Here is a 23,071-nt window from a genome sequence, read left to right as displayed (position 1 = left end):
AACAAAACTGTTTAAAACCCCATCTGCTCTCACTGCCCATGTGACTTTGGGCAAAATGCTTAATGTCTCTGAGCCTTGGCTTCCTCACAGGGTTGCTGTGTTCTCCACCTCGCAACTCCACTGCAACTCTTTACCCAGGGCTAAATACCAGCCACCCCTGCTGGATCCCCACACCCTAACTCTGTGCAAGCTGCTCTGGCCACCAGCAGGATGAGTCCAGGAACAGCCCCACTGAAAGCTGGGGCAGCTTCTCCGCAGGAGAACATCCCAAGGCACTAAAAGTCACCGTTCACTCTTTGAACCTCTGCCTCACTCCAGACCCTGTGAGAGATGTTCACAGATCAGAAAACCAAGGCTCAGAGAGGTTGCCCAAGTTAGTTCCAGCCACACAGCACTGACCCCATGGGTTATGGTGAGGATAAAATTAAATAAAGCTATGTAGACAAAGCACCCAGTATGATGTCAGATACATTCTTAGCCACACCTTGAATCACCAGCATTATCATCAAGGTGAAAGGAAGGAAAACTAGCACTTAGATCTGATGTCCAAATTGGCCTTTGCGTGGTGTACTTTTGCATTGTATTGTATTGTATTTTTTGCATTGGCCTCTGCATGGTGTACTTTTAGGGACCTTCTGTCTCCATCTCTGGCCACCTCTCCTCCACTTGCAAACATTCTGTGATGGGGGACTCACCATCTCCCTTCGTACACAGCCTGAAGGGGTGTAGGCCTCAGCCTGTACTCTCTGGAAACTCACGTTCTGAAACGAGCCTGCAGCGGCTGAGAGCTGTGCAGCCGCCCTGAACCCAGCTGAGCCCCAGTGGGCTGTCTAACTAGGCTTCATGTCACTGTACGCCAGGTTCCTTCCTCTTGCCGCCTTCCTAAGCCTCTGAGGTCTGCTCACAGGAACCCAAAGGACCCTGGGGTCAGGGGGACTTGGTTGAAGGCTCACAGCCTATGAAGCATTTACGTGCACTGCAGAAAGAGGACGAGTGTGAGGGCTCAGAGTTTTTATTTTCTTGTTTGCATTAATGGTTATGTTGGACCGTTCACGTTAGAATACCCTATGAACTCAATGTCACAGCTCCACGTGAAGCTCCAGGTGACCTTTTCAGGCTAGGCATGTTACCCTGCCCACCCTCCAACACATGAAGAGGTGTGAACAGACAGATCAGTGCCTCTGTCTGAGGGGAGCAGGACTGTCTCAAGACAAGGAAAGATTTGGGGAGAGGTTGGTGGGCTTCATGTCTGTAGATCTGCAGGGTCCCCATGTGCTCTAGCTTGAGCATCCTGCTGTCACTGCCCCTGTGATGACACTGCACTGTCATCATTCCCATGTCTGCGACCCCTACCACGGTGTGAGTACGCTGAAGACAGCAGAAAGGGGCTTCCACGCCGGGTCCCTGGTCCCTAGGCCCAGCATCTAAGGCCCTGGAGCTACACATCAGCCTCCATAAGCTGATGAACTGATCCTCACCAAGACTCCATGAATTAATTCTCATTATCATCAACAGGTATATTTTTAGAACTGTCTCACAGGGCCATCAAGTGGGTCTACAGTTGTGCTCTAGAAACTGTGTGTGGCTGTGCACAAGCCATGGGTCCTCACAACCAGTTCTCTCGGCCGAGGCTGGGTCCAGGTGTGGCCAGAAGGGTGGGTCTTCCTCCTTCCAGCCTGCTGGGTGGTACCCTCCTGTCTTATGCCCACCCCATCCTGGCACCCACAGTCCAGTGCTTCCCCGACTTCCTGTCAGTCCCCTCCCCTGGGAGCCCCTGCGGGGAGGGCCAGGCCTGGTCCTCTCAGTTACTCCCTGCTCAGTACCGGGCCTGGCACATAGCAAACAGCTGATAAATACTAACAAATGGGCTTCTGAATCGCTCAGCTACAAAATCCAGAGATGAACAGCACTGCAGACTTAAGGAGAACCAGATCTGAAGGGGAAAAAACATGCATTTTCAGAGTTTGTTTCTCCTGTCTCAAACCTGCCATAAATTCCCATTTGCCATCTTCACAGCCAGTGAAATTAAACAGAACATGACTCTCCCCCCAGCAGACGTGAGGGCTGAGGTTATACTGCTCTACCTGAACTCTTTAAAAGGAAGAAAGATCATCTGGAGCTCCTCTTCTGAGTCATGCAAATGATCCCTAAATCAAATATTTTCACTTCAATTGGAACCTATAAAAATTAATATAAAACCTCACTGGCCTGGCAGACTAGGGCTTCATACCTCGTACAGGGCTGGGGAGAAAAAAACCACCCTATTGAGCATCTTCTCTGAGCCAGGGTAAACAAATCTGGTCATGAAGTCAGGCCCTCTTAGCATATTTTTGAGTGAATCAGATAATTCTGTCAAGCTATTTAACTTCCCAGCAAACCACCAGGGAGCTGCGAGTGGCCTTCCATGTTGACTTTGGCAGGAAGGGGAGGCTGAAGGCCTTCCCCCCTTCCTCGCCTCTTCTCAAGGGCTGAAAAAAGAAACCCATTCAAGCTGGGCCTGGGCCTGGTATCAGGCGTGAGGGCCCTTCTCCCGGGCAGCCCAGGGGAGCCTGGGCACCTGGCTGGTGGGGATGGCTTGACCGTTGCTCCTGCAGGCACGGGTGGCCAAGCGGGCCTGGGGTCCTGTCTCCGTCCTGTCATCACTCCGCCTCTTGCTGCAGGAATTCTTGATGGGCACTTATGCAGGCGGCAGGGAGGTGATGAATGAGGCAGGGCAGAGTGCACAGGCCTGAGAGGGGAAAGGCCTCTGAGTTTATTTTTCTTTGGTTGGCGATGTTTTGGGGCTGGCTGTGGGTGAACAGGTGGCCTGAGCCAGTGGGTGGGGGACGGGGGGGTAGTGTCCAAGGAACCTGCACCGGGTGACACATACAATGTCAGGCATGTGTAGCTGATCCTCACCACCTTCCTAGAGGAGGGTATTTTAATGCCCATTTTACAGAAGAGGAAACTGAGGCTCGGGGAGGGCTTGGTTTTCTGGGTCCCCCTTTGCACTCCATCGTGCTGCCTCTTTGTGGCTCTTCCCTTACTCATAGCAAGTCTTCCCTGCTCACCTAGGGGTCCATCTCTGACCATCCCTTCTTTCCCCACCCAGCCAGAGTGTCCTCAAGTCCTGCTCATTCCATGGCACTCACGCCTTCTGAGCGTTCCTCCTCTCTCCCACAGGTGCTGGCTCAGGCTGCCATCCACCCACCTTGGACGATGCAGTCCAGCCCCACACTGCAGGCTGTGCCTTCTCATCCCCAAACCTGAACTGCTCACTGCTCAACTCCCTTCAGACAGAGTCCTGTCACAGACCCCTGGACCTGGTGACCGCTCTCCTGAGCCTATCACCCCACACGAAGGTTCAGGCTTCTCAGAACACACCAAGCTCTCACCACACCCACCCACGCTCTGGCTGCTCCTCCCTCCCAACCTCTCCACTCGGCCAGCTCCTAACCTTGGAGGCCCGGCTTAACACCACCTCCAGGAAGCCTTCCCTGACATCCTCCCCCACCACACTGGGTTCTTCTCTGGGCTTCCACAGCCCCTCCTGCTTTCTCCCCTGAGGGCACTTGCCCCGCATCATCAATCAATAGACCCTGTAGGTCTATCACAGGGAGCTTCACCAGGGCTGGCTGGGGGCATCAGTGGCCCCAGCACCAGGCCCAGGGCCCTGTCCTCATCAGGGGCTCAATAACTGGACACTGAGTGAACGGATGAGGGAGTAGCAAGAGGAGCCCTGGACAGCGAATTTGGTAATGAACTCAGGCCGGTGGCCCCACACACAGGCAGGCCACGGCTGCAGCCTTGAGAAGGAAGGGCAGGGGAGGAGGGAGGTGATGGGACCAGGCCTTAAGGGACGAGTCTGATCAAGTCAAACTTGGGGGACAAGTTTTGATCAAGCAAAAGTGGCAGGGAGGGCAGGCGGTAGGGCTGTGAGGCTCCCCTCTGCCCACTTTCAAGGAAAACAGATTTCTGAAGCATTAGGGGCCAGCAATTAGCACATTCCTCGTTTCCAGCCAATTACATGGCCGCAATGGGAACCACCCTGAATGCAGAAAGAGGCCCCCTCCCTGCAGTGATCCTGCAGTAAGGGCTTCTGGACAGCCCTGGCAGGCCGGCCAATGGTCACAGCTGCATCGGCCAGAAGTGGGGACGAGACCAGGCGGGCCTCTCTGGAGTGGGCGGTGGGCAGTCTGCTCACCAAATACACGGTGCAAGCCAAAGAGAAGTCAGGGTGAGGCTCCCAAGGAGGCCTGGCTGTGGAAGCCCAGAATGCAGGGTCGGGTGGGGATGCGGCATCTTCCCAGGGCCGCCCCCCAGGGAGTGGAAGGGGCACGAGGTGAGGCACCGAGAAGCCCCGTACTGATATCATCCACCTGGCAGGGTTACTGTGAGGCACTGATGAAATCGTGCACGGTGAGTATTTGGTACAGAGCGCAGTACATGTAGGTGCTGCATAAAAGCTGGCTATTTTCATTATTAATAACAACCATTTAGTGTGCAGGACGCCTGCCCTCACCTGCTGCCCGTGCAGGTGCCCACCTGCTGTCCTGGAGGAGGACTGGCTTGCTGTACGTACCCATCCCTGGTGCTCTCAGCCGTGGGCAGAGGGGACAGATGGTGGTGGGAACTGGTGGTGGCGTCCAGTGGGTGGTGCCTGGAAGGGACATCGTGCATAGGGGGCAGGATGCTTGATGCGAGCCCGTTATGGGGGGTGATGGAGCCAGGATACACGCCTGCAGGGAAGCAAACAAATATCACTGGGCCACTCCCTAGAGATGGCTGTGGATGCCCCAGAAGCTGTGTGCCTGTGGAGAGAGAAAGACAAGAAGGGAAACCAGCGAGGTTGTATTCATAGAAGGTTAGGGGCCCAAACGGGGGAGATGATGGCCCCACTCTGCTCTGTTCACGCTGTAGCTGAAGGGCTGTGTGCGGGGCTGAGGTCTGTGCTGAGAGCAGAGGTGGACTGACAGGGGCTGTCAGAGGCAGGGGGTGGTCGGGCTGTGTGTGTGCGCATGTGTGTTTACTGGGGCAGAGGGGTGTTGAATGGAGCTGGCTGCCTCAAACCTCTGGGGCTGTTCTGGGAAAGAAGGGGCTTGCTCTGTGTAGCCCCAGTAGACACAGACCCTGGAGTGAAGAGAAGTTTGAGAGAAGCAGAGTCTAGCTCCAGGCCTGGCCGTTCCTTCTAATAGGCAGAGCTGCTGTAGGGTCACAGGCTGCCTTTGGAGAAAATTAACTACCCCACCCCAGAGATGTACAAGCAGTGCCAGGATGTCTGCTGTGAGGGGTTCTAGAGAGAGGATGACTATGCTAGCTGGATGGCAGGCTGGCCTGGGAGACTTGGGAGAAGGGATACCACAGATGGCTGTGTAGGCCGTACACTGCACAAGGGTCCCGACCGAGGAGAGGTGTCAGCCATGCTCTAGTCTCAGATTCTAAACCTCTAGAAGACACCTGCAGGGTGGTACCACCTTTTATCACCTTTTACTCTCAAGGTTCTTACCCTTGTAAAGAAGACAGGTGGGCTAATGAATCAAATGCGGGACACTAGTCAGTCCAAGGTCCCAACTGAGGGTCTGAGAGTAGTTACTGAGGCCACTGCTTCCCAAATGCCTTCACCAAGGAACCCCAATTAGAGGGGAGAATGAACCCCAACCCTGGGACTAGAGCCTGAGAAGGTCACAGCAAAGGCTGCAAGTTTTGACGTTCCCTATTTCATCTGAAAAAAAAAAAAGAGGCCAATTTTGCACCCCTTCTTTAATCTGGCCATGTTTATTTGAACATTAATAGAAATTGACATCATTTTCCCAGAAATCAGTTCATCAAGTTGATGCCCTGGGAGGACTCTGTGGACCTGGGGGCTGTGCCCGGAGCTGCACTGATGCAGTGTCCACTCTGTCAGCTGCTACATTTCAAATATCACTCTGGTCATCGTGGATCCAGACCCAATGTTCTTAGCACCTCGGGAGGACCATCTGAGGATGCACCACACTCTTTTCATGGATGCAGTAAAGGAGGAAATTTTACCTTCTTAGGTGGTTCTAAGGCTAGCCCATCCGAGGCCTGCAAGTCAGGGAACTACTACCAGGAACTAAGCAGGGCTATGGCAGGGATTGCAAGCTCACTGCCTTAGGTGGCACGTTAGGGAGCAAAGTAAATGAACCGGCAGGGTTTACGGTAGGGGACTGTGGCACCACACAGGTTGTAGACCAAATAGTTTGCAACCCTTGGCCAGGCGTCAGAGCAACAGATGTCCTATGGAAGGGTTACGTTAGGTGAAATTCTAATCTATTATTAACCAGATAATTAAGAATATACTATACGTCAAGCTCTTTTTCCACACTATCAAGTTTAAGCATCTCAGCAACTGTCAATCGGGCAAATAATACGATCTCATTTTAAGAGGAAGAAACTAAGTCTTAAGAACTTCAGTGATTTGTCAAAAGTCATGCAATGGGCAGCTAATCAGGTCTCCCAAGTGATACCAAGAGGAAGTCCATTTAGAGCCAGGCCCAGGAAATGGCCTGGGGCTCCAGCTCAGGCTGCAGCCTGGATGTCTGGCTAGGGGCCTCTGGTCCAGGCTTCACTGTGGGCTGGCTGTGAGACCCAGGCTCTGAATGGGCTCTCGGGAGCCTCTGCCTCTCAGCCGCAGTCCCTCCCGCTCCGTCTCGGGGACCTCTGTTCCCACGGGCAACATCCATCGGCCGCCTCCTTCAGCCGTACACCCCTCCCAGCTTGGTCAGGAAGGCACAGGAGGGGGTTTCTGCGGATGGGGCCTGGCTCAGCGCTGCTCACGGCCTGCTCTGCTCACCACTCTCTACGGCACCTCCTCACCTGCCATCTTGAACCCATTTGGGAGTCTCACAGCTGGGAAGGCCTAGAATCCTGATAAATCCTGCTCCCTCTCCCTCGGCCGTGCCGACCTCATGCTTCTCACGTCCTCACTGCCCATAACGTTACCAGGGTCAGCTGAGGGAGGCCTGCCAGGTAAGCTCCTGCGGGTTTCCTGTAAAGAGAGCTGGTCCTCCCTGATGAGAGACAAGCTAGAGGGAGCTTCCTAGAGTCAGACAAACGAAGATCTGAGGCCGCCCTCACCAGCCCCTCCCCTAACCTCACCCCTCTGTTCTGGACTCTTCTGTCCACACTCATCAAATCTGTGCCATCCCCCCTGCCTTTGCCCTGCCTGGTCCAGCTCCCTCTCTGTACAGCCCCCTGAGGATGAACACACGGTAGGCGGCTGAGTATGTGGACCAGGCATGTTCAACATGTGGACAGACAGCATGTGGGAAGGAGGGAACCACTGTATCGTGAGGAGCAGGAGGAGTGGGGACGCCATGGGGCCTGCCCGTTCTCTCCCCAGAACATACCACTTCAGGCTGTAAATCAGCGTCATCAATCATCAGCCGTGAGCACTTAACCTCTGGCCCCAACATCTGTTCCCAACCGTGCCTCAGGCATCTGCTGTAGGGTCTGCTCAAGAACCTGACGGCCGAATCCCAGGGGGACCCAGGACTCCTGGGTTTGCCTGGCTGTTCCTTTTCTCCCCACTGTGCTGGAAGCAGCTCAAGGACAGGAACTAGAACAGAGCCTGGCACACGGTAGGTGCTCAGTATAGCAAGGTGTAGCATTGGCAGCAGGGAGGCAGCAGATGGTTTGGTTAAGGGCACAGGCTGCAGCCAGATGGCCTGGGTTGAAATTGGTCTCTGCCATTTACTGGTTGTGGAACCTCAGCAAAAAGTTATTTAAGCTCTCAAGGCCTCAGTTTCCTCATCTGGAAAAGAAAGAGCATACCAGCATGTACTTTCTGAGGCTGACATGAGGATTATGTTAGTTAACACACATATGTATAGGCCCTCCTGGCAGCACATATTCAATAAATGTTGGCTGTTGCATTATTAGGAGATGGATGCGTACATAGTTACTCTTCTCCTTCACCATGAGACACAAAAATAATGATACAATTCTCAGTCACATGGGTTCATATAAGGGATCACATCCACAGTTCCATTTGTTGCCACGGCAGGTGTGGGACGGGGCGGGGAACTGAGGCTCAAGGCAGGGGAGATACCCCTCACTCACTGTCAGAGCAGGCCTGGGCAGGCTTGGTATTACCCCAGTGCCCTCCCCGTCCACGATGCTGCCTCAGTGACTTCACTTCTCAGCTGCAGCATGGGCTCACTGGTGACTGGATGAGATGATGTTTGTAAAGTGACCGGCCCAAGCAGGTGCTCAGGACATGGTTGTTGCCGGTGCTGACTGCTCTCCCTGGGACAAGCCCTGGGATAGCATCTGGAAGAACAGGCTTCCAAATTGGATCTGTTGCTGACTTTTCTGGATGACCTTGGGTCAGTCCTTTTCCTGCCCAGACCTGAGTCCTCCCAGGGTAAAAATGATGCAGCTGCAGGACCTCGGCCCCAGGGTAGCCATTATTAATCAGTCCCATCCCTCTTTCCTGCTGAGCCTCAGAATCCTTCTCAACACACAGCTCCAGCCACAGGCAGCTGGCACTTGAGATGCAAACCTTTATCCCTAGACTAGGTCATCCTTAGGGTCTCTTCTCTACTAGGGTCCCTATTTTAGCAACTCTGACCCTATGAGAAGCAGCCATGGCAGATGGACCCCCTAGCTGGAGGGAGGTGGGTGTGGTCCCTCCTCCATGGACCCATCCTCCTGGGGTGTCCTCACCTTTGTGGACCTGTATGAGCACAGACCCTGTGAAGGGCTACCTAGAGAAAGGGGAAACACCTTCTCTTCCCGAGGTTGTTTGGTAAAACGCTTTGACACAGTTTTAAATTTGCTGCAACTCTAAGGCTGAGGGGGGAGAATTTTAAAAAACTAGAAAATAAAAAATGTTTTAAATGGTTGGAGTAATTCAAGAAATCCCGAAGGGTGGGAAAAGCTTTCTGCTCTGATACTGTGGTTTCTTTGGGGGTTGGGGAGGGGGTAGAGCACAAGTATTATCAGCTGGAATCCACAGGCCACACTGCCCTTTTCTGGGCTGGATTCCCAAGCATCCAGGAATTCCTGCCAGGGCCTGAGACCTGCTCCATGGCCCGCGGCAGCAGGGAGGGACACACAGGCTGCCTCAGCTGGACCAGAGGCTCTGAGTGTCCGGATGGATAGGCTGCAGGGTTCCAGGGGTTTGGCGGGCCCTATCTTATGATGAGCTGGAACTGATTATGGCCAAGCTGCCCACCCTCTCAGAGCCTCGGTTTTCTCCTCTGAAGCAAGGAGTCGTGGTGGGGAGTACATGGGACTTTAAGTTGGGGTCCAGGCCTGAGCCCTGAGGCAGGCCCTGAAGGAAGTGCAGGAGCTGCCTTCATGAAGGGGATGGGAGTGGAGGCTGGCAAGGTGTGTACAGTGGTTCAGAGGCAAGAGGGAGCATGGGGTGTTTGGGAACTGCGTCCAATGTGCCAAGGTTGGGGCAGGTGGCCGCCAGGAGTGCCTAGGCCCCATGAGGCCTGGAAGGAGCCTGGGCTTCATCCCACGGGCAATGGGGAGCCACAGAGGAGTGTGAAGGAACATACGCTCGGTCAGATAAGCTGCAGAGTCAGTAAGCCCCAAGGAGTGGATGCCCTCCAGCAGGTCATGCCCACATGGCCCCCACTGCCCACAGAGCCTGGCCGTCCTCCTGGAAGGCTGGGTACAAGAAGGGGCCCCTCCAGGTTGTGCGCCTAGCCCTGCCTCCCTGGTTGCGTACCTGGGAGCAGCTCCTGGCTCAGGGTGCGGCCACCCTTCCCGTTGCTGGCAGCCAGCTGTGTGGATGCATGGAGCTGCTGTAGGGCCAGACACTCGGTCAGGACGTCGGCCTCAGCATCAGGGCACATGTGCAGCTGGGGAGTGAACAGAGAGAGAAAGGGTGTTAGCGTGAGACCACATGCCCACCGGCAACCCTCGCTTTAGGGGACAGGGCAGGAAGGACAGTGGCCCCAGGGCACGACCCCTCCCTCACTGTACCTCAGTTTCCTCATCTGTCAAATGGAGCTAATTATGTACACGGCGAAGGTTGTGTTAGTTCAGGGCTGAGAAGCAGATGCTAAGGGAAGATTGAACATGCAAGGGTTTTAATAGGGAGAGTGCCTGTGTGAGAGGAAACAGGGAGAGCTGGGCAGGCTGGGAGAGCCGTCAGACCAAGGGAAGGAGGGAGGGAGAGGAAGCTTCCTCGACTGGGAACCTAGGGACCAGGGAGTCCCCAGGGAGCCAAAGTCTGCTGGGAGTCAGGGGGGTCCAAGTCTCTCAGGAAGGGGCCTGGTCTCACATCCCCGCAGGGCCTGCCGGGCTGAGTCTCTGGCTGGGAACGCCCGCAGGAGGGGTGGCCTCGGCACAGACGCCGAGAGGGCATCAAAGTGCAGCAGCTGGGGCCTCCCAGGTAGCTGGAGCTCTGTGAGGCCCACTCTTGGGGCTGCTGCCAGGGTGACTGATGCCATGGAGTAAGATACAGGGGGCGAGCGCAGTAAGTGTCTCCTCTCTGGCTCTCCCCTCCCCTGCCCGTAATAAGCAACAATACCCCTCAGGCCAGGCTGCTGTGAGGAGTGATGAGAGGATGGGCATGAACGCTTGTTGAAGCGTTGTTGAGCCTGGCGGAGTCCCCCAGGCTCACATGAAAGTGGGCTCGCTGGGTCGATACCTGGCCTTGAGGGTGTTGGCTAAGAGTACGCTTGGGTGGGCAAGTCTTTGGACAACTGCCCTCAGCTGTCCCTAAAGACAGACTTGAGCTCGACACCTCAGACCATCTTCACGCCTCCAGATGTGGCCAGATGGGTGCAGGGAGGGGCTGTTTGGGGCCCTCGGGCAATGGGGGGGTGACATGCACCAGGGTGGGAGGGTCCCTTCTCCCAGGGAAATCCCAAAGCTGACCACCATCAGAGTCCTGAACATTGACTTGTCCAAACCCTCATTTTATCTGGGACAAAACCGACCCAGAGAAGGCAAGAGCCTTGTCGCATGTCACACAGCAGCTGGGAGTCAGCCTTGAGGGGTTTTCTACCCTCTCAGGCCAGCTAGGCCAGCACCCAGGCTTGGGGAAGGCATGCCCAGCCTCCCGATGGGCTCTCAGCTCCCTGACCCAGCAGCTGTTTTCCATGTAAGTTAAGTTTCTGGCAAAAGAGGGCCAAGGCATGTTCTTACAGACCGCAATGTCGATCGGATTAGGATCAGCGGGAGAGGAGAATTAAGGAAGAAAAGCATTTCTAATTCTCTCTGAAACGCAGCAGGGCTGCCAAAGAGCTGTCATAATACAAGGGTCGCTTTACCCAGAAAGATACATCATCCCCGATGGCTTTTAATGGATGCTTATTGTTGGGAAGTTTGCAGATCTGCGGCCCCAGATCCCTGGGGCTCAATGCAAGCCAAGCACAGGGCCTGGGAAAACCAGGGCAGGATTCTGGTCCTTGGGCACCAGTCCGCTTGGGACAGAAGCCCCCCTGGCGTGGAGCCTGGGCCATTCCCTGTCCCTGCCCAAGCCCCTCAACCTGAGAGCACTGGAGAGAGCTTGGCGCTGGAAGCAGATGTGTCTGGCATTGTCACTCCCACACTGAACAACTCTGGGCAGATTTGTTACCTCTCTGAGCCTCAGTTTCCACATCTCTAAAATGGGGGGAAAATTGCCCACTTCCTAGTTATAGTGAGGGTTATAGTGAGAACTAGATGAGATACAGTCTGTGAAGCACCAGGCTCGTCTCTCCTTTCTCAGGGTGAACATGTGTTCACGGCGAGCTCGTGGCCCATGCTGTGAACATGTCCCTTCTCTGCTCTACTGCTTCCAGGGGCTCCCAAGCCTGTCTGTCCCCTCCTCATTGTCTTTGCCACTGAGGCCTGCTTGCTTCTAGCACCTCATCTCTGTATACACCCATCCCACAGACTACAACAGTCTATTTCTCCAGCCTCTAGGCCCTTCTCTGCTTTATTCACGTTGTATCCACAGTTCTGAGAACAGTGCCTGGAGGACAGGAGCTGCTCCATAAATCTTGCCGAACAAATCAATGGGCTCCTTCCCCTCTGTCCTCTTCTGTCATGCTCATGTCCCCACATTGGCCCCTGGTGTTTCTCTTCCCCCCACAGCCTCCCTGGCACTCAAGCACCCGTGGCCCCAGTGGTCCTCAGGAGATGTGGGTTAAACCCAGCGGCTCCCACACCTCCTGTCCTAAAACAGAACCTGCTGCTTTCTTCTGCAAACATGCTTCTTTCTTAGATTCTCTTTCCTGGTGAAGGGGACCGCCATCCGTCTGTCCGTCCTGCCCCCAAACGTCTGACACTGATGATTCTTCTTCCAGTCCCCCCCCCCCCCCCGCCCATCCAGGCAGTCGCCAAACCCAATCCCCTCCCACCTTGCCCCAGGTCAGCCCCTGCTGTCTCCCCTGCTCCCCAGCAGTGGCCTCCCTGCCTTGAATTTCCCTCCAACCACCTCGACCCATTCATTCTCCACTAGGCCCCAGAGCCATCTTTCAGGGTGACATGTCCCTTTTTTGCTTATAACCCCTCGATGGCACCCCCTGTCCTCAGGACAGCCCAGACTCCCCTGCAGGGCTTTGGGCTGTCCTGTCGCCCTGTCCCCACCACCTCCCCTCCGTGTGGCTTGCTGCTCAGCTCCCAGACAGGTAGGGGGCCCACCGGTCCTCGCATAGTGATTTAAGCTTCATTTCCTCTCTTGCACACCATCTTCACCGGCCCAACGCTTACTCCTTCTTCAAGACTTAATGCCAACACCCACCGACTTCTGTTCTGAACTTTTACTTTGGCCAAGTACTGTTCAAAACCCTTGACATAGATTTACTCATTTAATCCTCATGACGACCCTTTAAAGCAAGTCCTCTTTGCCCCATCTGACAGCTGAGGACATGAAGAACAAAGGCGCTAAGACGCGTGCCCGAGGCCATGGGGCTTGTAGCGCTGAGCCCGCAGGCTGGCCAGAGCGCACACCACTGCCCCAACCCCCGGCCCCATGTCACTTCTTCCACGACCCTCCCATTCCCACCCTGACGGGCTAGAACCCCTTCTCCGTGCCCTGACTGTTCTCTGTACATGTTTATTGCAGTCTTTGTCATATCTCTTTATGTCTGTCTCTCACTGCCAGGTCCCCATTGAAGGTGGGGACCATGGTTTTGTATTTTTGCATCCCTGATGCTTGACATCAGATATTTATAAACAAGCCACGGCCAGTGGGCAGATGGATGAGAGAGGAGCTGGTGGACAGTCTGTGGGTGGATAAATGTCCGCTGGCTGAGGGTGAGGAAGTACAGATCTTCCTCAGCTTATAATGGGACCACGTCCCCAATAACCCATTGTAAGTTGAAAATATCTCAAGTCAAAAATGCATTTAATATACCTAACCTACCAAACACCATAGCTTAGCCTCACCTACCTTAAATGTGCTCAGAACACTTACACGAACACAAAGCCTATCTTATAATAAAGTGCTGAATAGCTCATGTAACCTATTGGATACTGTCCTGAAAGTGAAAAACAGAACGGAGGTCTGGGAACAGAATGGCTGTTAGCATATCAGCTGTTCACCCTCATGATTGTGCAGCTGACTGGGAGCTGCGGCCACTAACGCTGCCCAGCATCACGAGAGAGGATCTCCTGCACATCGCAGGCCTGGAAAACGATCAAAATTCAAAATTCAAAATACACTTTTACTGAATTTGTAAAAATACCATCGTACCATCCTAAAGTTGAACAATTGTAAGTTGAACCATCATAAGTCAAAGCATCGTTAAGTCAGGGACTGTCTGGACACTTGGGCTGGTGGGAGGCAGATGGAGGGTAAGGGACAGCGGCACCCTTGGATGTGGAAGGCTGAATGCACACAAGCAGTGTGGCTTGTACCTGCCTTGATGCTGGACGGGCGGCCGGGAGGCCGGATGGGGGCATCTGCAGAGATGGGCCTGGAATGGAGCCCTCTTACCTTCTTACGCACCTGCTGCTCTTTGGCTGAATGGGCCTTCACGTGCTTGCGGAGGGAGCTGGGGTCTGTGTAGCGCTTGGAGCAGCCAGGGATCTGGCAGGCGTATGGCTTCTGTAACATCAGAGGGCAGAGGTGAGGTGAGTGAGGGTCCACCTGCCAGGCCCAAGGTACCGCTGCGTGGCCTGCAGTGGGGAGGACGACTGGGCAAGGGGCGGCTGCAGGCTCACACTCTGTCCCTCCCTCCGTGTCCTGGGCCAGGAGGGGTCTGACTCAGCTAGGCCTGCCGATGGGTGCGAGGAAGGTGCCTGGCCTGGCGGTGAAGGAGGGGATTTGTGTCTCCATTCTACCCTTGTGCTGGGACCTCAGGTAAGTTGCCTCCCCTCTCTGAGTCTGACTTTTCTCCTCTGCGTAATGGGACCAACTGAGTTCTAAGGATTCTTTCTTTCAGCTCTAACACTAGCTCAGAGAAAATATACCCTTTGGGGCTCATGGCTGCAGAGAAGCAGCAAGTGGACAAAGAGTAAAGTGAGGTTGTTGCCTTGGAGAGGAGGAGGCGGGGAGGGGGAGGGGGAGGGGGAGGGGAGGAGGAGGAGGAGGAGGAGGAGGAGGAGGAGGAGGAGGGCAGGGAGACGGGGGAGAGGGGGACAGCACAGGGCAAGGCGGGCACAGACATGGAGCCAAACTGCACGACGGCAGGGCCCGGGATGGGAGCAACGGACCAAAACTTGCCATGGGTCCAGAATCACAGGTCCTTGACCTAACAGTCACGGGAGACCACAGGGAACTGGATCTCAGACACAGCCCTAGGGAGGCTGTGCTTCCATCTGTGCCCTTTGCGTCCCTTCCCCTCAGAGCCCCATCCCTCCTCTAGAACGACTCCATGCCCACCGCCTCCCCTGGTTCCTGTCCAGACCCGACCCTGCCCTCTGCACCTCCAACCTCCCCTCACACTCACAGCCAGAGCTTTTCTCACAGGCCTGGCCATGCTCTCACCTTCTAAACCCCCTTGGCTCCCTGGTGCCCTTGGATACAGCCCACATCCGGGCACTGAAGGCCCTCTGTGACTTGGGCCCTGCTTGAGTCCTCACCCCTCCTCCTGCCCCTACACACCCACCGCCCAGCCCTCGTCACCTCCTCTCCAACCCTTCCTCGAGTCTTCTTCCCACTGCCACCTCCCGAGCTTCCACGGGCAGCGCTGTCCACCTGCACTGCTGGGTCTGTTCAGTGGTGAGTTTTCCTCAGGAGAGGCTCCCTTCTGATTCATCTCAGGCCCCAGGGTCTGACCCAGGGCAGGGACCCTGTGGCTCTAACTGAATTCTGAGCTCTCTGTAGGGGCCTCTACAAGACCTTGCTTGGGGACTCCAGCTGCTACTTGAACTCCCTAAGGTGCCCTTTTTGAACACATCTAGTGGCTCCGATTTCTCAGGGCCTTCTGGCCGCCAGTGACTGCAGGGGATGTCATGGGGAGGGGATGTTTGGAGGTGATGCCTATGTCCCCGTCAGACACGCCCACTGGAACTGCCCCCCAAACCTCAAGGCGAGTCAGCCCTGCTGGACCTCGTGCGTAGGGGGAAGCAGAAAGAGACGGCCATACCTTGGTGCTGCCACGGAGAGTTGCCAGGTTAAAGAAACGGAGGAGAGCAAAAAGAGAGAGACAGAGCAGTGAGAGGCTTGCCTTGCTGAAAGGAAGGTATGGGCAGGAGGGTGGAAGGCAGGCCTCAGACCTGTCCCCACACAACCACACAGAGACACAGACACAGACCAACACGCTACAGGGTCCCTCTCACACAGGCCTGCTCCCTACCCCAACATATGCGCGCGTGCGCGCGCACGCGCGCGCGCACACACACACACACACACACACACACACACACACTTTCTCTCGTGGGCCCTACCCTGCCCTGCCCCTGGCCCGGTCCCCTGGGGACGCTGATACAAATCCACACGCTTTTGTCAAAAAGCAAACAAACAGAGCTCCGTGTGTTCAGGCACCCTCGCCTGGAAAGAGGGCACAAGGCCCATCTCTGTGTTTGTTTTTCCAGGGCCTGACGTGTGTAGAACATTCCTCTGGCCCAGCTCCCTCAAGAGCCCTCAGGAAACCCTGTGGCTGTCCCAAGCAGAAGCCAAGCCCCGGGCCTGGAGTCACCACACCAGCTCCAAAGCCTCGTTAATAGCAGGACGCTCATGGCCGTGCTGTGAGCAAGGAGCACCTCACAGAGCCCTCCTGATCTGTGCTCAAGACAGCTCCTCACCTACTGAGTCCCCACAATGCAGGCTCCGTGCTCGGGGCTGGCCACCCAGGATCTCCTTTCAGTCTCACACCCACCCCGTGAGAAGCATCCACGCTTTGCCGATGAGGATATCGAGGCTGATGCTTTGCCCAAGATCTCACAGTGAGCGGAGTGTGCATGACACTCTGCTAGGGTGCCCCCTCTCTTCTGCAGCCCTGAAGAGTCCAGGGAAGTGGGCAAAGGAGAGATTATCACCCCCTTCTTCCCTATAAGGAAATGGAGGCCAGGGCAGGATGGTCTGTGGCAGTCGGGACATGAACCCCACATGGAGTGCCTGGAACATGGCAGGATTTAGTCAGCATTCAGTCAGTGAGTCATAGGTCAAGAAAGGAGGGACTCAAGTTTGCTGTGCAGATCCTGTGTCTGGGCTCCACATCTGTCACCTCAGTTGATCCCCATCCCTCTCATGTGAGGTAGGCATTTGAGGAAACTGAGGCCAGAGAGGATGGGTGGCGGTCCTCGGGCCTCCGGGACCAGGTGGAGGGCCAGGGTTAGAACCGAGGCTGGTTCTCTCCAGTCTGTCCCGCTGTTTTCCTGCCCACGAAGAGAATCCCATGTTCTCTGGTGCCGGAGGGGAGCTGGGGACACGACTGGGTCCTCCTTGGAAAACAAGGCCCAGCCCACATGGGGCTGACCCGATGGGCCTTAGCCTCGGGCGCTGGGAAAGCAAACTAGCTACGGGGGGTCCGCCTGCATGTCTCCATGGGGCTGGAGTATGCGGGGGCTGCGCTTGGTGGCTGCACCTCCCAGGCTTGACCAGGACCTTCTGGGGAGATGCAGGCCTGAGACAAACCTGCGAGCTCATTCTGGGCCTGACCCGACCCAGCCTTTGGAGCTCTGTTCACACACCAAGTTGGGGCCAGAGGCGTGTTGCTTTGGGGCTGGGTCCAGGAAGTGCAGTAAGGGGAAGGGAGGAAGGGGGTGAGTCAGGGTAGGTGACCCCGAGATGCTGGAGGGACGTCGCCTGGGGGGAGGGGGTTACAGACAGGCCTGGTGCTGTTGAGGCTGCCTTGTGGCCTCTGGGAGATGTAACCAGGGTGCTGGGGCACAAGCCATGCCTCTCAGGGCTGGGACAGGTGCCAAGGGCCCCAAGGGCTGGGCATGTGAGGAGCTAACAAAGGCAGAGGGATTTGGGAGACGATACCTCCTCACCTCATGTCCCCAAGCCCCCGTGTGACAGTGAGCCTGAGAGGGGAGGGGTGGGGACATCGGTCGGGCTCAGGCTGTGGGGAGGGTTCTCCCTTCCCACCCTCTCCCCTCGGCTCTTCTCCTCTTTTCCAGCAAAAGGGGCAGCAGACTTGGGGTCAGGCAGACTGCGTGGCATCCCAGCTCCGCCACTTACCAGCTGTGTGACAGTCAATGACTTCATCTCTGATTTTTCAGTTTCTTTGTTTGCAAGATGGGGATAGGCCCCTACACCTTGTGGTTTGTCACTAGGATTAAACTGGGGGACAGTGTGTGTGATATTAGGGGAGAGGGGAGATGTGTAGAACATACTGTCCAGGGCCTGGGCCTGGCCCCAAAACCTGACTTCCCTGCTATTTTCTGCTACCCACATCCCCCATCTTTTTTGGGTCTTGGTTTTTCCCAGCTATAAAACCCCAGAGGGCCTCTAGCTCTGACCTCTATTGTTATGTGGCTTCCAACTTACCCTGGAGGGGTCAGTCGCCCTCCTGGGCCTCTGCTTCTTCATCTGTATGTCTGTATACTGGACAGGCTGGGCTGGACGGCCACTCAGGTCTCCCAGTCCCCGACCAGCATAGTTCCCCAAACATTTGCACAAAATGCAGAGACACAGGCCAGTGGCCCAGACGTGGAATCTGGCTACGGACCCGTCTCCCGCTGCACATGGGGGCTGGGGGCCTCCCAGGCTGGGTGCATCCCATCACATAGGCCCTATGAGACTGGGGTGAGGCCCAGTTCTGAGTCAGCTCTGCTACCTTCCAGCTGAGTAGTGAAATGCCCAGAGCCCCACTTCCCTCATCTGTCAAATGGGCTAGTGACCCCCTGATTGGCAGGGTCATTGTGAGATTGTGGGAGACGTTGTTCTAGGAAGTGCTCTGCTAACCGCTGAGGTCTGCATGCACAGGACAGAATGCTTGGACCGGGGCCGTGATGGAGCTGCAGGTTATCACACTGGCACAAACAAGCAAAAGGAGGTGGACACACGGGCATCTGGGGCCCAGGCCACTATTCCAGGGGCCTGGAGTCTTAGGCCCTGCTCACCTCAACTCCTCACCCACCGTGCCCGGGAGATACAGAATGGCCCTGCAGAGCCTCTGGCCTGTCTCCATGGAGGGAGCGGGTGGGAAGCGCAGGGAGGACCTGCTCTGGGGGTGACTGATGGCGGGGGGGATAGGATGAAGGATGTGAGCCCACTCTCTCAGTGGGGCCCACACTAGTGCCTGGGCCGGCACCCCTGGGCTAAAGCAGTGGTTCTCAACTAGGGGAGAGTTTAATTCCTCCTCCCCAGGATTTTTGGCACGTTAAAGAGGATTTTTGGCAACGTTAAAGGACATTTTTGGTTGTCATAACTGGGAAGTAGGAAATTGCTCCTGTCTAATGGATAGAGGCCAGGGATACTGCTAAATATCCTATAATGACAGTACTTCCCTCTCCCCCCAAAGAATCGTCCTGGTAAAAATGTCAACAGGGCTCAAGGATGAAGGCAGCGTTTCTGCCTGGAGTCGCCTGCTGCCCTGCATTAGGCAAGTGGGGGCAGAGTGCACGTCCTCCAACCCCACCCTCGGCCTCTGCCCTCGGGCCTACCGTGTCAAGGTGGGTGCGCTGGTGCTTGGCGCGGTCGCTGGAGTTGCTGAAGGCCTTCTGACAGCCCGGGTGCTGGCACAGGTATGGCTTCTCGCCCGTGTGGCTCCGCAGGTGGATCTTGAGGTTCTCCAGCCTCGAGAAGGCCTTGCTGCAGCCCTCAAACTGCAGGAAAGGCTGGTGAGGAGTGCTCTGCAGCCCCCGGAAGGCCCACCTCCCAGCCTGGAAATGGGCCCCAGCATCCTCTCCCCTCCAACCCCCTGACCCTGCCCGAGGCCTCCAGCTGCCCCAGTTCAGCTCCCCATGAAGTGCTCAGGACCCAAACTCTATCTGGGAAGCCCTGGTGGGTCCAGAAAAAAATACACCCCTGACTTACAAATGGCCACTAGGGCTTGAGAAAAAAGTGGTCTTTCCAACTCTGGATCTGGACAGGTTTGCCCTCCATTGGCATCTGGAAATGATGTGCTGCTCTAATGGAAGCACTGCCCTGAATGGACAGGATGCAGGTACACATCTATTGCAGACAGCCCTGGATTTGGAACCCAAGGCCTGGATATGAGTCGGGCTCTCTCCCAGTGAGGCTTTGGGCAGATCCCTTGACCTCTCTGTGCCTTATTTCCTTGCCTACAAACTTAAGACTCTGTGGCCACCACTCAGGGCTGATATGAAGGTCCCAAGAGGTAGGACACTGACCGTCAAAGGGCTTTGCCCACCTGGAACATGGCATCAATGCTGATTGCTGTCAGAACAATGACCACATTTGTAAACTCAGTGTCTCTGATTTATCATTTGGCCATTTATCTGTTTAACATCCACCAAGTATGCACTAGGCCCCATGCCAGGCAGTGGGCATTCAGTAGGTACAGCAAAGACATGTGATGCCCCTGGTCAGGGTGGGGATGAGAAGAGAGCAACAAATACAGTGCTGATCCCAGCAGCCTCTGCCCAGCTCCCCTCTCTCCCCAGAATCCTCTAACTTCAAACTCCTCCCTCCCTACTCTCTACACAGCTACCCCAGGAGCCTCTGGTGTAGGAAAGGGACCCTGTTGCTTCCACCTGAAGTCCTGCGGGCCTGGCATTCAAACACTCAGCCCGCCACACGTTCCAGCCCCTCTTGACTCCCCACCAGAGGCTTGAAACAGCAGGGGTCCTCCAGGCAATTTCAAGCCTTTGTACTTGAAAGGCACTCAGCAAAGAATGTCTTATCTCAAAACAGTGCATCCAACCCCCTTCAGCCTTCAAAATCCTTCAAACACTGCCCGTTGGAGCACAGCACACCCTAGTCCTGGTGTGACTGGCTCCTTCTCCCCATTGTCTGGCCGCCATTCCCATGGTGCTGCTGAGGGCAGGAGGAAGAGCTACACTGGCCCACCCCTGCGTCCAGGTGTGGTGCTGGGTGTTTAACCACGTGACAACCGTGAAGTGTGCGGCCTCAATGTTCCCACCTCAGAGACAGAGGCTTCCAGGGGTGATCACAGTGCTGGGACAAGATGCAGGCCACATCTGGGGCCAAAGCCCAGGTGGCTGCTCTGTGCCTGCTGCCTTCCCAGGGCAGGGGGGCAGGGGGAGGTGACCCTTGAGGACGGAGAGATCAGAAGAGGCTGGGTTTCCTCTCAGGAGCCATTGGTTGCATCCCTCAGGCCAGGGCAGATGTCAGAATAAGGACCCAGAGACAATGGTCTGGGGTGGGCTCTCCTGGAGCCTCTCCCTTGAAGACCCGGCCACAACTGCAGGCCGTGCCCTGCTGGGGCTGGTCCAAGGCAAGCTGTCCGCAGCTGGGTTTTAGAAGCTGTTCCGCTTCCTATTTCCAGATGTTATGCCTCTTCCGTGCATCAAAACCAGAAGGAAATCCTGTTTGGGGAGTAAACAGGCCACAAGCCACGCCCCCCCCCCCTGCTCTCCCGAAGTGAGGTGGAACAGGGGCTGAAGAGCAGGCTGCCTCTGGGCTCCCAGCCCGTTCCTCTGTTCCTCTCTGGCCCAAGCCGGGAGGGTGGACATCTGAGGCGGAGGGGCAATAACCCCTCACGTGCCGCGGCGTGCCGTTCCTGACTTTGGAGGGTCCGCCCGACTCTGGAGATCCGCATATCATCTCCCCACCCGGTCTGTGCGCCTATCTGGCCAGCCGTCCCTCTGAGCACCGTTGCCCCCACGCCCATGCCTTTGTTCGGGCTGTGCCCCCCCTGGGACACCTTCCCTTCCAATTCGCTGACAATTCAATTCAGACACTTTTCACGACCTGCAGCTTGGTGTTCGCGGTCTTCCAGCACTGCTGGACGCATACACCCCACACGTTATGCTGTAGCCACACGGGAGTGATCAGACCCCAAACGTGTCGGGAACTTGAATGCCCCCAGGCCTGCTGGAGCTGTTCCCTTGGAATGGAACTCCTTTCCTTCCTTCACTCACTTAGCAGACATCTACTCATGGTGCCCAAGCACCACCTCCTTGGAGAAGCCTCTCCCAACCTCCGTCTCCTCCTCGGTCACACCCTGAGCTTGTGTTGAGGTTTTCACTGCACATCCTTTGCCCTTTCTCCATGCCTCCAGGCTAAGGGTTTGGGAGTTCTTGCGGGCAGGGCTAGCATCTCACTTATGGGGCAAAGGGTGAGTTAGAAATGTGATCCAATAGTGGTTAAGAATAGGGGTTCTGGAGCCTAGGGGTGCACACGCCTCCCTCGTGTTCATCAAGGTACCCCACACCTGCGCATGTGCCCTGTGCCCATGCCATGCCTGTGTATGTCGGCCCAACTCGTCCTGCCTACCCCTACCCCACTGGAACTTCCCAGAGCTGAGTCCCAGGCTGGGGTATAACAAGCAGCTGGCCAGGGCACCATGATGGGGGACCCATCCCTCAAGGTAGAACCAGAGGTAGCAGCAAGTGGGGTAGCAACTGCCCCATCAGGACAGGTCTGGGACGAGGATGTTGCAGGTACACCTGGCAGAGCAACATCCCCAGCGGAGCCAGCACCCCAGGCATGCCAGGGCCTTGAGGGGAGATGGGCTCTGCCTGCAGCTGCTTGCCAAGGTCCCTGTGATCCTCCCCCTTTAACGACCCTAGAGATGGGCTAACAGAGGCAGAGAGAAGAGGACGGGAATGCTCGTGGGTTCAGCACCTGTGCGCTCAATCTGCTAGGCCTGGTAATGTCCCTAGCGTGATCGAGTATCCTCTCCACAGCCCTCAGGGTAAGTATCTCTCCCACTGTCAGGAGCTGAGGCTCGGGGGGAATCAGCCCAACAGTTACACACATGGACCCTGGTGTGGGACGACCAGGGCTTGTGTCTTGGCTACTTCACTTGTGAGTGATCCGAAGTGAGTCCCTTCAATTCTTTGAGGCTGTTTCCTCATCGTAAAACTGGGTGAGTTCTACCCGCCTCAGAGGGTGGCTGTGGGGACTGCACAGTAAGTGCTTACCTTGGTACCAGGTTCTTGCTGAATACCGTCATTGTAGCTACTATTTAGGATCACAGAGCAGGTAAGTAGTGGAGTGGCATTCTGCCTGGGGTGGCAACTTCCGGGCCTGCTGGCCCTCTGCAGAGTTGGAAGGCTGTGTGTGTGATGTCCCGCTGTGCGTGGTGGGCTCTCAAGTACCCCCAAAGTCCTGTTTCTACGTCTCACTCCTTAACCCCTCACCTCACTCCCCATCTTCCTCCTCCAGCCTGACATCCAGACTAACCTTCTCAACACACCCTGGGCTCTCCAGCCCGTGGGCTCAGGCATATCAAAGGGGTATCAGCCTGCTCCTGGGGCCTGGAGCAGGCTGGGGACTGAGGAACAGTCTGGAGGGGGAGGTGCCTCAGCACCTCCTGTGATGGGGAGTTATCTCAGTGCTGTCCTGGCTCCACCTCCAAGGAACTGGTGCCCTGGACAGGTCTGCTCCCCCACCAAGCCCCCCATCTGTACCCTGGGGAGCCAGGACCTGGCAGGGCTCACACAGTGGTGGAAGGGCCTCAGCTGGGGCACCTGAGTTTCTCATGAATCCTTCTCTGCTGCCTTACAGCGGCAGCTTCACCAGACAGCCCCCAAGACCCCTCCAGCACTAATGCTTTATGAGTCCATTTTTAAATTGTAAATCTAACCAGGTCACCCCTGCTCAGGACCCTCCAGGGCTTGTTGTTCCTTCTGACAT

General features: G+C 56.0%; 1 protein-coding gene across 1 annotated transcript in view; it reads right to left on the bottom strand.

The window, feature by feature from the left end:
* The window catches only part of GLIS1 (GLIS family zinc finger 1), a 226,285-nt gene that overhangs the window by 4,072 nt on the left and 199,142 nt on the right, over window positions 1–23,071 (bottom strand). Inside the window, exons 5-8 of the mRNA XM_059062998.2 lie at window positions 18,949–19,110; window positions 13,889–13,999; window positions 9,683–9,815; window positions 4,562–4,718 (exon numbers count right to left, since the gene is read on the bottom strand). Of these exons, the coding sequence (XP_058918981.1) occupies window positions 4,562–4,718; window positions 9,683–9,815; window positions 13,889–13,999; window positions 18,949–19,110 (563 nt within the window). The remainder of the gene's footprint in view (window positions 1–4,561; window positions 4,719–9,682; window positions 9,816–13,888; window positions 14,000–18,948; window positions 19,111–23,071) is intronic.

Source organism: Kogia breviceps, chromosome 1, assembly GCF_026419965.1.
Source record: "Kogia breviceps isolate mKogBre1 chromosome 1, mKogBre1 haplotype 1, whole genome shotgun sequence".
Lineage (NCBI taxonomy): Eukaryota > Metazoa > Chordata > Mammalia > Artiodactyla > Physeteridae > Kogia > Kogia breviceps.
This window is presented reverse-complemented; position numbering and strand designations above follow the sequence as displayed.